General features: G+C 42.0%; 3 protein-coding genes across 6 annotated transcripts in view; all 3 read right to left on the bottom strand.

Annotated features, from left to right (window-relative positions):
* LOC100120507 overlaps positions 1-13202 on the bottom strand; it is a 67940-nt gene that overhangs the window by 30555 nt on the left and 24183 nt on the right. The window lies entirely within an intron of this gene.
* On the bottom strand, positions 680-3459 carry LOC100677990 (zinc finger imprinted 3). 4 transcript variants are annotated; one of them, XM_008208040.4, is made up of 5 exons: positions 3354-3459; positions 2530-2682; positions 1726-2455; positions 1228-1654; positions 896-1155 (listed from the first exon to the last, which is right to left on the bottom strand). In XM_008208040.4, the coding sequence occupies exons 2-5, from the start codon at positions 2673-2675 to the stop codon at positions 1136-1138; spliced, it is 1323 nt and encodes a 440-aa protein (XP_008206262.1). In that variant the 5' UTR covers positions 2676-2682; positions 3354-3459; the 3' UTR covers positions 896-1135. The 4 variants fall into 4 exon arrangements, 3 of the variants coding, with proteins under 3 accessions (XP_008206262.1, XP_008206261.1, XP_016839091.1); XM_008208039.4 differs by lacking the exon at positions 3354-3459 and adding an exon at positions 2879-3015; XR_004227265.2 differs by lacking the exon at positions 896-1155 and adding an exon at positions 680-782 and having other exon boundaries at positions 1156-1654; positions 2530-3459.
* Positions 3647-5411, bottom strand: LOC116738546 (oocyte zinc finger protein XlCOF26-like). The gene is made up of 2 exons (XM_032598276.1): positions 5291-5411; positions 3647-5216 (listed from the first exon to the last, which is right to left on the bottom strand). The coding sequence occupies exon 2, from the start codon at positions 4781-4783 to the stop codon at positions 3797-3799; it is 987 nt and encodes a 328-aa protein (XP_032454167.1). The 5' UTR covers positions 4784-5216; positions 5291-5411; the 3' UTR covers positions 3647-3796.

Raw genomic sequence — 13202 nt, 5'->3', positions numbered from 1 at the left:
GAATGTTCATGTGCGTATTTAGGTGATACTTAGACGCGTAGGACTTTGGACAGTCCGGGCATTTATAGAATTCTCGTGGTTGATGCTTATTTCGAATGTGTATCTTCATTTTGGATAGTATTTTGAATGTCGAGCTGCAGAGTTTGCAAACTAGTATGTCGTCCATTTTAACAATAAGATTTTCAATTTCTTGATCTTCTGGCTTGGGTTTTTTGGGAGAAGCGTCTTTCTTTGATTTTTTAGTGTCAGGCTTCTCGGTCGAAGCTTTTCGTTTCACTTTTTTAGTTTCAGACGTGTTAGAAGAATTCTTCACTTTTTTAGTATCGATTTTTTTGTGAACATTCTTGTTGACTTTTTTAGACTGAGTGACCATCTTTTTTAAACTTTTATCGGACGTCTTAGTTTCAAGACGGGATTTCTTGGTCTTTCGATGATCGGTTCTTTTAATTTCGTTGTCAGAATTAGAATCGGAGTCGGAGTCAAAATCGGAATCCGAGTTGAGATAAGATTTGTTGTCCTTGAGTTTGGCTGCTTTCTTTGCACACATCTTTTCGTACTCAGAATCAGAATTGGAAATATGGATCTTCTTCTTAGAGATTTTCACCGGTATCGAACTTTTTCTCTTAGAGGTCGACTTATCCGTACGTTTGGGCGAAGGTTTGTTCAAAGAATTATTTTTGGCTGGTGTCGATAGACATCTTGACTTGTCAAGTTTGTTAGCTGATTGTTCGCGTACCCTGGAGATGATGCTTTGTTTGCGATTCCAGCGAGAATGTCCTTTCCTAGAATGGAAAGTAAATGAATTAGTCGAGTAGCCGCAGTGCACCATCTTATTATTTATAAGAGACTGTGAGATTAGACAATCTTAACAACTAAGAGAATCCAGAATTATTAGTATTTTTGAACATATAAATGCTTTATTGAGCAAAGTTATAATGCTACGTTGAATCAACACTTAAGTTACAATAGATCGTTTTGACAGGGTGATTTGCAAGTTAATTATAACATCAAAAACGTAGTGTCAATCGTAGTTTAATCTTTCAAACATAAAACTGTAACGAGAAAATTGTACTTTTCGACACAACATAAACACTAAATCATGTAAACAGGACACTTGGAAAAGAAGAATGAAGGATCAGTACTGTTCATAATCACCTGAAACAGACAATTTCCAAATCAGTTAATCTCTAAAAATATCAAAGATTAACTAACAGCGTTTCAACATACAGGGAATGAAAACTTTTCCCTCGTGATCGAAGAACTGATGAATCTCAACCGGTTCAGGTGCCGGTAGATTCTTGTGCTTGCTCTTCCAGTGCGTCATCAGGGCCGATCTCTGCGAGTAGCTAAGACAGCAGATATAACAGGCATACGGTTTGATATTATAATGCGATAACGCGTGGACCTTCATAGTATTGAGCAGAGCAAAAGCTTGACCGCATTCTGGGCAAAGATGCGGCCGTTCACCGCTGTGAACAAGAGCGTGTTTCTTCAAGTGATCCTTGCTCGAAAGCCGCTTGTCGCAATTGGGACAAGAATAACCCGTCAGATCGTTTTCTAAAGGTTTGTGACAAATCGGCAAGTGTTTCAGCAGCGATTTGCGTGTCAGGAAGTACTTATTACAGTGCGCGCACTCGTACATGAGCCTGTTCATCTGAAAGTGAGAAAAAGATTTAGCGCTGTTGTAGAAAACAGAGGCTGATTTACAAATGCGTATGTACATACTTTAAAGTCCTGCACGTGGACGTTCTTCATATGTTTAACGAGCTCGGACTTTGGCGACAGGACCTTGTTGCATTTTTCGCAGACGTACTCTCGCCTGTAGCCTTTCTTCGCCGTCCCCTTCTTCTTCTGCTCAATAGCTTTCTCATGATCGTGCTTGATCTTCCAGGTTTTGAAGCACTTCGCACAGCATTTGCAGACGTATTTGTACTGAGCAGCGTGTCTCCTCAGCAAGTGCAGCCTTAGCAGGTTCTTGTTCTTACTCCTGTGCTCGCACCTGTCGCATTGGATGTACTTCGCCTTGAATTTCTCGAAATTGCGGTGCTCTTCTTGCTTGTGATTCTCAAAATCTGAGTGATCGTCGAAAGTCAGCTGACAGCAGGGACACTCGTAGGTCTGGCAGTGTGTGTGAGCACGAAGAAGGTGACGGACGATCCGGGTCTTGTCTTTGCATATATTTTCAATCCTTTTTTCGGTGCACAGTTCGCAAGAGTAGCTACCGTTAGGGATTCGCTTATAGAAGTTAAGGTCGGATACTAGCTCCTCGTTGCCCTCCTCGGAATTGGAATTAGGCTTAGGAAGTCCACGCAGGAAATAGGTGTTTCCGGAAGTCTGGGAATTATCAGGGTGGAAAGGTTTCGTTTGATCGGCGTTTGACTTGATGCTCGTCGCTAATAGATCGAATGTTGGTTTTTCTTCCGTCGGGAATACGCTGATCGGTACGCCCGGCTGCCTGAAATTTATTATTAAAATTGTTTACTTGACTGTGACATTTTTAAATTAATTTTAATGAAAAATCATAAGCACCTGGATCGAAGTTCCAAAGTTCGGATGATCTCTGGTAGTGCCTTCACTTCACCGACAGTCTTTGCCACGACTGCGTTTGGATCATCCGGCCTTTCTGTCGCAGAGCATTTTGAGTTCGACGTTAAGTCCACTTCTAAATTTTCCATCTCTCTCCTAACAGTGAGAATAACAGTGAGAGGATAGGAAAGGATGAGAAAAGGAAGAGTCGAGACGTTGGAAAAGATTTAAGGAAATTGAAAGCGTTATGCGAATGGCTTTTCGGCGCAGTGATATTTATTGCGATGTATGCGAGTAACAAATTTTTTAAGTAAACACTAAATCTGATAATGTAGGTAGAGTTTCACTTAACCTTACAGATTTAAAGCTTCGTTTTTAAAAACCTAATACTTTTTCTTTTAAATCAAATATATTTTTCTAAAATTTCTCATGCGTTACGCAAAACGCTCCACGTAAAATGATAAAAATAGTTCGATATAAAATTTGATTAAAATTCACGCGATGTGCTTTTGTAAATACTGTCAATGTTTAACAAATGACGATCGGCTTCAACTGCGTGAATTCCCTATACGCGTTTATTCAGGCTATGTATTTTGACCGATTTATATTTTATTGAAATGGCAGTCTTTTCGCTTTTGAAAAGTAATGAACGATTTCTCGCAATCGACGAAAGTATTAAAAAATTTCTTTGCTTTTGTTTTTAACATATGCATCAACATTTACGAAAATCGATACCCAAGACAATTAGTCAACGAAATCGAACCCCAGAACTTACCCAACTTGGATTTACTTATATTTCAAGTTTAAAAAATCCCTTGTCTACGCACCTTATCAACAGGCTCCTCGATCCGCGAAACACTACTCTGTATAGCAAAAAGTCAATTTTCTCTCGTCAAGGAAAAGTGCGTTGACTTGCAATGCCGATCGCAATATGACTGTCGAGCGAAATGTCATCCTTGCAAAGCTTTTAGAACGTTCGGTGCTGCCATCTGACCGTTCACGTCCAAGTCTCCGATAAACAATTAAACTTTGACTCGATTTAATTTTCAAAATGCCGAACTCGTGTAAAGCGAACTATTTACAGTTGGATTCCAGAAACTAAGATCATCCGTCAACGATATGAGTAAATATCTACAAGCTTTTAATAATTTTCTTCGTTCCTACAAGGCAATTATGCCTGCATCAACGAATTATAAAAAATGTAACGTAAAAAAGAGTATATGTATAATCTACACTTTGATCATTCGAAAGTATCACAAAACTTGTCTCGTCACTCCTTGTTCTCCAGCCTCGCCTTCTTGCCGTTCTGCTCCTCGATGCTCTTCAGAATATTTTTCAAAAAAACCGGCGGTGGCGGCTCCGTCTCGCCAGGATGTTTTCTCCTCCAGTGCAGCATCATCGGCGTCCTCTGCGTGAATCCCAGACCGCACACGTTGCATCTGTACGGTCTCAAACCAGCGTGAATCAACGAGTGCACCTTTTGCGTCGCCTGATCGGCGAAGACCTTGCCACACTCGGGGCAGGTGAAAGCCTGCTCCCTCGTGTGCACGTTCCTGTGCTTGATGAGATTGGGCTTGCAGGAGAACTTCATGCCGCACTCGTCGCACTCGAACGTTCGACTGTGGAGCTTCATGTGGTTCTGCAAGCTTTCCGCCGTCGCGAGCTTTTTTTTGCACAGAGCGCAGGGAAACTTGTAAGGATCGAGGTGAATTCTCCTGTGCGCCCTGAGGAGATGCTCGCCTTTGTAGAGCTTGCCGCAAATGTCGCACATGTAGCGCTCGTCGCTGTGGGAGACCATATGGTCGACGAGCTCGCGCTTGAACTTGCAGCGCTTACCGCAGTGTTCGCAGGTGAAGCGGTACTCGTTGGTATGCATGCGGTAGTGGTGATGATATAGCGAAGTTTTCAAGGGCGTATGGTAGTCGCACTTCTCGCACTTGTAACCGTCCGAAGGCTTGTGCTCGTGCGAGCGTTGGTGGATGTCCAGGGTATACTTGCGCTTGAAACTCTTGTCGCACTGGTTGCACTTGAACGACCGTATCTGCGAGTGTTGACCAACGACGTGTCTGAGTATGCTGCGTCGGTCGTGCTTGATTTTCTGACAGACGTTGCAACGGTAGCGGTCGGCGTCGATGCGCACGAAGATGTCCTCGCTCAGTTCGGAATCTTGCACGTCGACGTCGTCGTCTGAGAGTTCATTTTCGAGTTTCGCAGAAGGTTCTTGAGAAGTAGACGGTTGAACTTGCAAGATCAGCATTTGATTGTTGGCGACTTGCGACGAACTCCGTGTTTTGGAAGCTTTACGCTTGGAATTTTGAATTCTCTTTATATTTTTCTTTGCAGTAGGACCAGCAACAGCAACCTCCGAAATCTGTGTCAGTGGATCTTCAGAAACACCACTTTCGAATTCGAGCAGAATTTCTTCTTGCTGTGGAGCTTGCAGCTCTAATGGCTGTTGTTCGTGCGGTTGCTGAAACAAAATAATCGGCTGCTGAGACTGCTGTCCCTGCTGCTGTAAGACTATGAGCGGTTGCTGCTGCTGAGGAAGTATGATTCGTTGTTGCTGTTGTGGAAGTACAGCTCGTTGTTGCGTAGAAACTTGATCTATCTCTGACTGAGCATCGTACTCGTTTTTCACACTGATGATTATTAGCTGGTTGTTTAGTCCTTGCCAGCAGATCGTTCCAGCCCTAAAACACAAATTGAACTTGTTAGTTACAACGATCGTTAGCTGTTTGCGACGATCTCTAAAATGATTACGTACTATCTTTCTTTTTTCCTGCAAAGTTTGGATCGTTTGAAATAACTTTCGCAAGATCCCTTCTTATTGCTTGTCTTACTAATATTTATTTTTTTCAAAGTCATAACAGTTAGCATTATATGCTTACAACAAGGCTCGTGTATATGTGTATAATAGACTATAATAAATAACAAAACTTTAACAACTATTATTGCTTCAACAAGTAGTATGCTTTCTAAATTTCCTCTTCCTACGGAAAACCTCATAGTTAGCCATTATTGTTCTTTCCTCTTATTTTGTGCTCTATCTTGTGCTGAACTCTCTCTAGCAGTTCGGAAATTTTGATTTTCGGCGGAGGCGGTCGATTCACGTCCGGATGAAGTTTTCTTCTGTGCAGCATCATCGGCGATCGTTGCGTGAATTTTTTTCCGCATATATCACAGACGTATGGCTTTTCTCCCAGATGCGTCAGCATATGAACTTGCTGTGCTGCTTTCAGAGTGAACTCGCTGTCGCACACTGGGCAGGCGTAATTCTTCTCGTCGCTGTGCGTAGTCAAATGATTCTTAAGGTTGTTCTGCGACTTGCAAATTTTACCGCAGTGCTCGCAGGTGTGCTTCATCTTGTGAAGCCTCACGTGCGCATCCAAACTTCTCTGGCTGGCCAAGCTTTGCTTGCAGACAGTACACTGGAACTTCTTGTCGTTCTTTTTGTGCTTCTTGACTTGGTGATTGAACAGGGCACCTTCGTTGGGGTAGACCTTGTCGCAAACGTCGCAGGAGCTCGGCCCACTCTGGTGCCACTTTCGCACGTGCATCCTCAGAACCCAGTCTACCTTGAATTTTTTGTCGCAGAGATGGCAGGGAAATTTGAAGACGGTCGAGTGCTTGTAGGCCACGTGATCTCGGAGTCTGATCTTCGAGCTCGCCTGGTAATCGCACTTGTCGCAGGGATGCGGCTTCTTGGAGTTGCCGTGGATGAGATTCATGTGTCTATTGAGATACTCGACGGTCTTGAAGTTTGTCGAGCAGACATTGCATTGGTAAGGTTGGGTGGTCTGGTGTATGCTCATGTGCAGGCGTAAGTGCTTGTTTCGACGGAAGACTTTATCGCAAAGGTGGCAGGTTGGGCCATTCGGGTTGTACTCGATGGGCTCTAAGGAAGAATCGGAAGACTGTTCGGGCTCGTCGTCGAAAAAATCTGTATCGAATTCGTTTATTAACTGCGGGTAAAGATCTTCTATCCGTTCGAAGTTCATTACCGAACTTAGCAGATCGTCTAGAATTTCCCTAGAACGAAAAATAACAAACGTGTCAGTTAAAGTAAGCTCTACTTTCACTACGCTATTGGAAAAACTTCCAAAAGTTTTCGCAAGCCATTCTCGTCTATGAAAGGAATATATACAAAACTACGTATTTTCCTATAAACTTTAAGTTTTATTTGAAAAATCTCCTCGGTCTTTGGAAGAGTCATCAATGCTTATAAAATTTAATTTTCATGCATGGTGCATTCTAATTGTGATGTCTAATATTATGTAAACTAAACTAGTATGTATACATTTTTTTAGTATTCTTGGAATACTTTCAACTAAAAGATATAAAATATAAAACATTTTGGAAGCATAGCAATTTCTGCATGCCCTGTAAAGTTATCTGTACAATATACATAATCGCACGATTTGATCGTGATCTCTCGTATACTTAAATATACTCTTAAGTACTTATACTCATTAAAGCTCATAATCGTCATATCACGCGGGTAAAGATTATTCGACGAAGAAGAAATCAACAAATGTATAACGGTGATGAAATAACTGAAAAATGAAATTTTTTGCGTCACATAATCACATGAGATAATTTGTTTAAAAAAAACTTGTCGCTACGAGAGCCTATCCCAGTCATCGTCATAATCCAACATCGAACACGTGCTCGCCGCGTCGTTGAACAGCTCCTCGTTCTCATCGGGATCCAATTTAACTTCGTACGACATTACAAGGGTGGACGGCAGTTTGTAGCTTATGTGGGTATCTTTGTGGTTTAATAGTGAGAAAAAGGTTTTGTAACTGACTTCGCACTCGTCGCACTTAAAAGGCGGTTTACGGTACTTGGAGTGTCCCTGGTAGTGTGTTTTCAGCTCTCCCTTGCTGCTAAGGTGTATGTGGCACTGTTTGCAGTAATAGTACGGATGGTCTTTGATTACGTGGTGGATCAGCATTCTACTGCAGGGGAACTTCATATGACACTCGCCGCAGGGGTACCAGACGGTGTACTTTTTCAGCTTCACTCGATTCTCGGTCGCCAGATTACTTCTAAGATTCTTCCGTCGACTTTGTTTTCGGTACGGGTTGATGTCCTTCTCTTGCTTGATTTTTAACCTCGTGCTCTTCCAGCTACATTTTTCCGTCGTGTATTCCGGAATTTCACAGAACAACGGAGGCAGCGGAGGATCGAATTCCTGTTTAATCCTTACTGGTAAATCTGGAAAGCTCGACTCGATCACTAGAGAGTTCTCCTTGTCTTCTTGTCGCAGACTCAGTGGATCCCTACGCCTTCTCGTACCTTTTCTCCTCTTCATTCCGTGAAACGGATTCTTCTTCTTGTAAACATTGGTACAGCCGGAAAACTTTTCGTTGGGAGGACTCAGGTACACTGTGTAGAACTGGGGCACAGGCTTGAAGTCCTCCTCTGGCTCGCTCTTAGGAAACTCCTGGCAGGTAAAGACGCTCTCAATTTTGATTTCACTCGTTAAACTCGCTATGGCACTTTGCACAAGTTGCTTATTATCCTCTTCAAACCTGAAACACAAACCACTTGTTAGCGCGATATTTTCCTAGCCGAAATCCGTTTTGGACGTCACTTACACTTTAACGAGAGATGAATGGGTTTTGCCTCGAGATAGTATTTTTTAGTAGCAGAAAGTAGCGGAAGAGAAGATCGTGACGTGGTGTACACTAATTGACAATAGCAGTAGTTTGTAAATAGTAAGAACATTTTATTTTTTTTTGTCACATTTTTTTAGTTAATGTAGTTTTTTTCTAAAAACGTGTGTGAAAAGTACAAATCGTAACGTAGTAAAAAATGTGGTAACGAATAATAAAACAACAAACAGATTTTATAAATCTACAGGCATTTGGTAAGTTCGTCAATAATACACCGGTATCTTGATTATTGAATTATAAAAATTTATACGGCGTGATTTTAGTGTTGGGCACTTTCTCCGATTTGATAAAAAAAATTGTTTGCATCGAATTAACAAATCTTTATAGTTGATTTGTTATTGATGTGCCAAACCTATTAATAAACCTTCTCTCTCGCAGTCTAATATATAAAATACAACTAAGTTTAACATAGTCTATTGAACTTTTCGATCAAGTACACTTTCTCTCTCTTGAACGTCCAACGAAATTCTTGTCAATTGACCAAGCTCAGCTGCAGAACACTTCCTTTTTTATAGACTTCAATGTCTCTTTGACACTTGTGAACACTTGTCAGTGAAATCCATCACGATATAAAATTTCAACATTGATCCATGCACTAGCTTATATGGCAGTTGATCTACGCGAGTTCATTCTGAAACTCTGGCACAACAATGTATCGGACGAGTATATGATTCAGGTAATATCAGTGCTAACTGTTACAGTAATAACTAATCCTCGTAAGTCTTCATACGAGTCTGCTCAACAGTATTAAAAAGGTGATGATAATAAGAAACAAACATAATGAAAATAATAAAACACTTAACGTAACATTTATATACGCTCAATTCGTCAACAGCTTAACTCCATTCTTAGCGAATCTCCTGATGACGTCCTCGGCGTTTCTCCTCAGCACGTCGCAATTCATTCTGGGCAGTCTCATGTTTTCATTGGCGTGACACCTGTTCGCGTGAGCCTTCAGCTCCTTCCAGGTCTCGTGAAGTTTGCCACAAGGGTTACACCTGTAGGACATCATGTCATTGTGTTTGATGATGTGTCTGTACAGTGACCTAAGACTGTTGAAGTTCTCCCGGCAAAGAGGACATACTAGGATGGACAGAGGCAACTCGTGGGGGTGCTCCGGATGGGAGCAGTTGTGGAACTGCATGTGTCCAGCGCTAGGCATCGCTCTGCCACAGTCCTCGCAGTAGAGAGTCTCTTTCAACAGCGACAAACAGTCCTGAAAGGGCAGTCCGAGCTTGCGGCAGCAGTTCAGGCACCAAGGCTTTGGAGGCACCTTTCCAGTCTTAATGTGCTTCTCTTCCTTGTCATTGCAAACCCGGCAGTAGTCCAGTAGGTCGTGATAGGCCCGATGGTGATCGTTGAACTCGCCCATGTCGGCGAGCCTCAGGCAGCAGTACCGGCAGTAGATCTCCGTACTGCTGTGGGCTGCTCGGTGGTGTCTCAGCAAGTCGTCCGGATCGTAGAAGACTCGTCCGCTGCTACAGCCCGTGCAGGAGTACTCGTTCTCCTCGCAGCTCCTGAAAGTGAAATCCTCGAGCTCTCTCTTCACGACGACGAAGTCGGCTTTGGTTTTGGCCGGACCCCAGTGAGCCTCGCGAGCACGGTGCATGTCCAGCAGTTCACGGGAAATGAACTTGGCCCGGCAGACGGCACAGGCGTACAGGGAGTCGTATTCGTACTCCTCGTCGGTGACATCGGACATGTCGGACTCCTCGTCTCTCAAACTGCAGACTTTGCAGTCGAGATACTGCCGATGTTCGAAAAGTTCTCGAGTCGTAGCGAAGTTGAGCTTGCAGTCCTTGCAGCTGACCAGCGGCCGCAGTTCGAATTTCTCGACCTTCCCGTCGTTTTGCACGACGACCTCCTCGTGATCCGGTGGCTCGGCCTCCGAAATCTCCTGCTTCTTGGGCTTGCACTCGGTCGTCGGATTCTCCGCTGGTTTTCCGCACAATCGCCGGTGCGCCGCCAACACGGTATAGTTCTTGTAATACCTCTTGCACCCTCGGCAGTACGGCTGTTTGCTGTAGTAATTCTTTCGTCTCTTTTTACGTTTCTGGACGTTTTTGCTCTCTTCGTTGTTGTTGTTCTCCTCCTTGATCCAGCCGTACTCTCTCAGCTGGATCTTAATCATATCGATCTCCATGTCGGTCAAGCGAGGCAGAAATATTCGGGGTACTCGGGGGCCAATCAAATGGAGTCTGCAACAGCAAGAAGGAAATTCGTAATTCGTAAGTGGGTCTGAGTCTTAAGGGTTTATTGTTTTAGCAGGTGTTCACGAGTTAAATGGTATCGGAGTTACGTCACTGCATTCCAGAGTTGTAAACAGTTTATTCAAAAATCATAAAAAAAAGAATACAGTAAAAGTTATATAAAAACATGGTAAAATGCATGACTTAAGACTAATGGTATATAATCATCGCAGATGACGTTGATTGTGATCAAAAGTTATGATTTTTAGTATAAAAAAATAGCAGTCATTGGCAAGTGTATATAAGTACCTCGAAAAATCGGTAATTTTGTACATTTTTCAGTCGTTGTACACAAAGTAGCTTAAAAATGGTAATTTTGTACATTAAGCGCTCGTTGAGTAAAAATACGTACATTTGTCTGTAAGTATAGAAATTTGACAATCATCGCAGATGATTTTTAAGTACTTAGTAATATCATTATATAAAATAAATGTTCAATGTTATACATTGAATCTTAAGCTAAAGGTTATCAGAATACTGAAGTGCAACAATACAGTAACATTTCATGTGATTACGTATACGTGATGTATATGGAAAAAAAGTAATCTTATTTGATAAGATGTAATACTTTGTAAATTATTGAAAAAAAGAGATCTAAAATCTAGTATAAAGCATTGTGTTTAATTCCTAAGGTATGAATTTCGCCTTTAAATGTATAATTAGCTTAGTTTTGTAAGGCACGTATTTGGCTTTTGATCACACGTTCATAACGTGGATAATTTATAATTACTTAATGCTTTAAGGCAAGTAAGGGACGTATTATTTGATCGAACGTAAAAGTATTCTGAAATATGTTATGGTTTGATTTCGATTCCTCTCCTTTTGATTCTGCTCCTTAAAGCTACCTCAACGAAATTCATACACTACTATCTAGTCATGAATAATTATATATCAAACTTAAATTAAAAAAAGAAACACGTGTGATATTATTCTGTGGAATATAAAATATTGCATCGCATTTGATTTTTTCTTCTGGACGTTAGTGTTGGAAATATTGCGTCGATATCTTGGAATGGAAGACGATGCATTGCACTCATTTTTACGAGTTGTACTATTGTAGTATTCTTGGAAGAAATAATTACATTGCTCATTCCCTTCATATTTCTTGATATAGCGAAGGATCGGAAATTATATTGTACTTCTTTTGTACGCATAAACTGGCAACTTGTTTATAGTAAATGCTTCCTTTCGTATCTTAAGATTAGCCCTGTATCTCCTTCGAATATAATATCGCTTCGTTGTTCCATTGGCATGTGTATATTATTACTAAAAAAATAATAATGGCATTGCTACCTTTTTTGGCACAAAGCAATACACTTTAAGTATATAATGCCTTTAAATGCATTGGATTTACTTGCATATCATGTTAATGACTTCACCCTGAACGTGGAATGTATATAAAGAGATAACTGCAACTCTTCGTGAAATTGATTCTTACTGCTCTATTAATTCGGACGGAAAAGTATATATGTAGAATATGTAAAGCTCCATAGATCCTTTGATCGTCAAAAGGATCCTAACCAATGTACTCCATTTGAATCAATCGTCCTCAACATCCTTGAGGCTTTCAAGTACCTTTCTAGCCATGTCAGCTATGGGCACCACGATAATCGGGCGTTGATCACTATCTGGATGCATCTTCCTGTGTCTCACCAATGTGGATCTTTGAGTAAAGTCCTGTTTGCAGATATCACACTTGTAAGGTCGTATCTTGGCGTGCATGAGAATATGCTGGTAATAGTTGCTCCTGGAGCTGAAGTACTTGTAGCAATAGACGCAATTGATTCCAGGCTTGTGCTTGGTCTTGTGATTCATCAACTGTCCAGGACCAGAGAAGGTCTCCTTGCAAACGTTGCACTCGTATCGCGCTACGTGTCTCATGAGATGGTTCTCTAACTTGCTCTCGCTTCGGAACTTCTTGAAGCAGAGGCTACACGGAAATATCTCTTTGGAGGCCTTTTGATGATGCCACTCGTGAGTCTTGACGTTCTTCACGTTCTTGCCGCAAAACCGGCAGATCTGGTACTTGCTCATGTGCACCTGATTGATATGCAGCATCAGGTCCTGCTTGAGCTTGAAATTTTTGCCGCAATGATCGCACGTGAAGATGGCCTCGAGGTTGCTGTGCACCCGCACATAGTGACTGTGCAATGTCTCCTCGCGTTTGTACTTCATGTGACAGACGGGACACTCAAAATGAGAATTAGTGTTGTGAGTCTTGCGATGGGCCTCGAGTGTTTCCTCAGTAAAGTACTGGCGCCGACACAAGTCGCATTTGAACGGCTTGCGGTGAACGTTGCGCACATGTTTGGCGACGCGTTTTTCGTCCCTGAAGCGCTTGTCACAGAAGGGGCAAGTGTTTCGCAGACTTTCAAAGTCTGTCACGCTGTCCTTCAGCCAACTGGGACGACGACGTACTCTACCGTTCGATGTTTTTTCTGCTTCTTCGTCTTGTCTGCCGTTTTGGCGAGTGATTCTGAAACATGCAGGATAGCGATTCGCTTAATTAGTCGAGGGGGTCTACTGCCTGAGAGGTACTGAGCAGGTCCGGTGTTAGGTGAGAAGCAGATCTAGCTACAGGTGTCGAGGTTTACTTTATACGCGAGCGACGAGTGTTAATTGCGAGAGATGCCTGGAAAGAAACTCGATTAGAATGTAGAAGCAGGTTTAAAAAGCAAGCGTTATCACTGACGTCTTTAAAATTTTGATCAACTGATTTATTATCGCATGAGGGTTTATGTGTCGTAAA

Source organism: Nasonia vitripennis, chromosome 3 (assembly GCF_009193385.2).
Source record: "Nasonia vitripennis strain AsymCx chromosome 3, Nvit_psr_1.1, whole genome shotgun sequence".
NCBI classification, from domain to species: Eukaryota; Metazoa; Arthropoda; class Insecta; order Hymenoptera; family Pteromalidae; genus Nasonia; species Nasonia vitripennis.
This window is presented reverse-complemented; position numbering and strand designations above follow the sequence as displayed.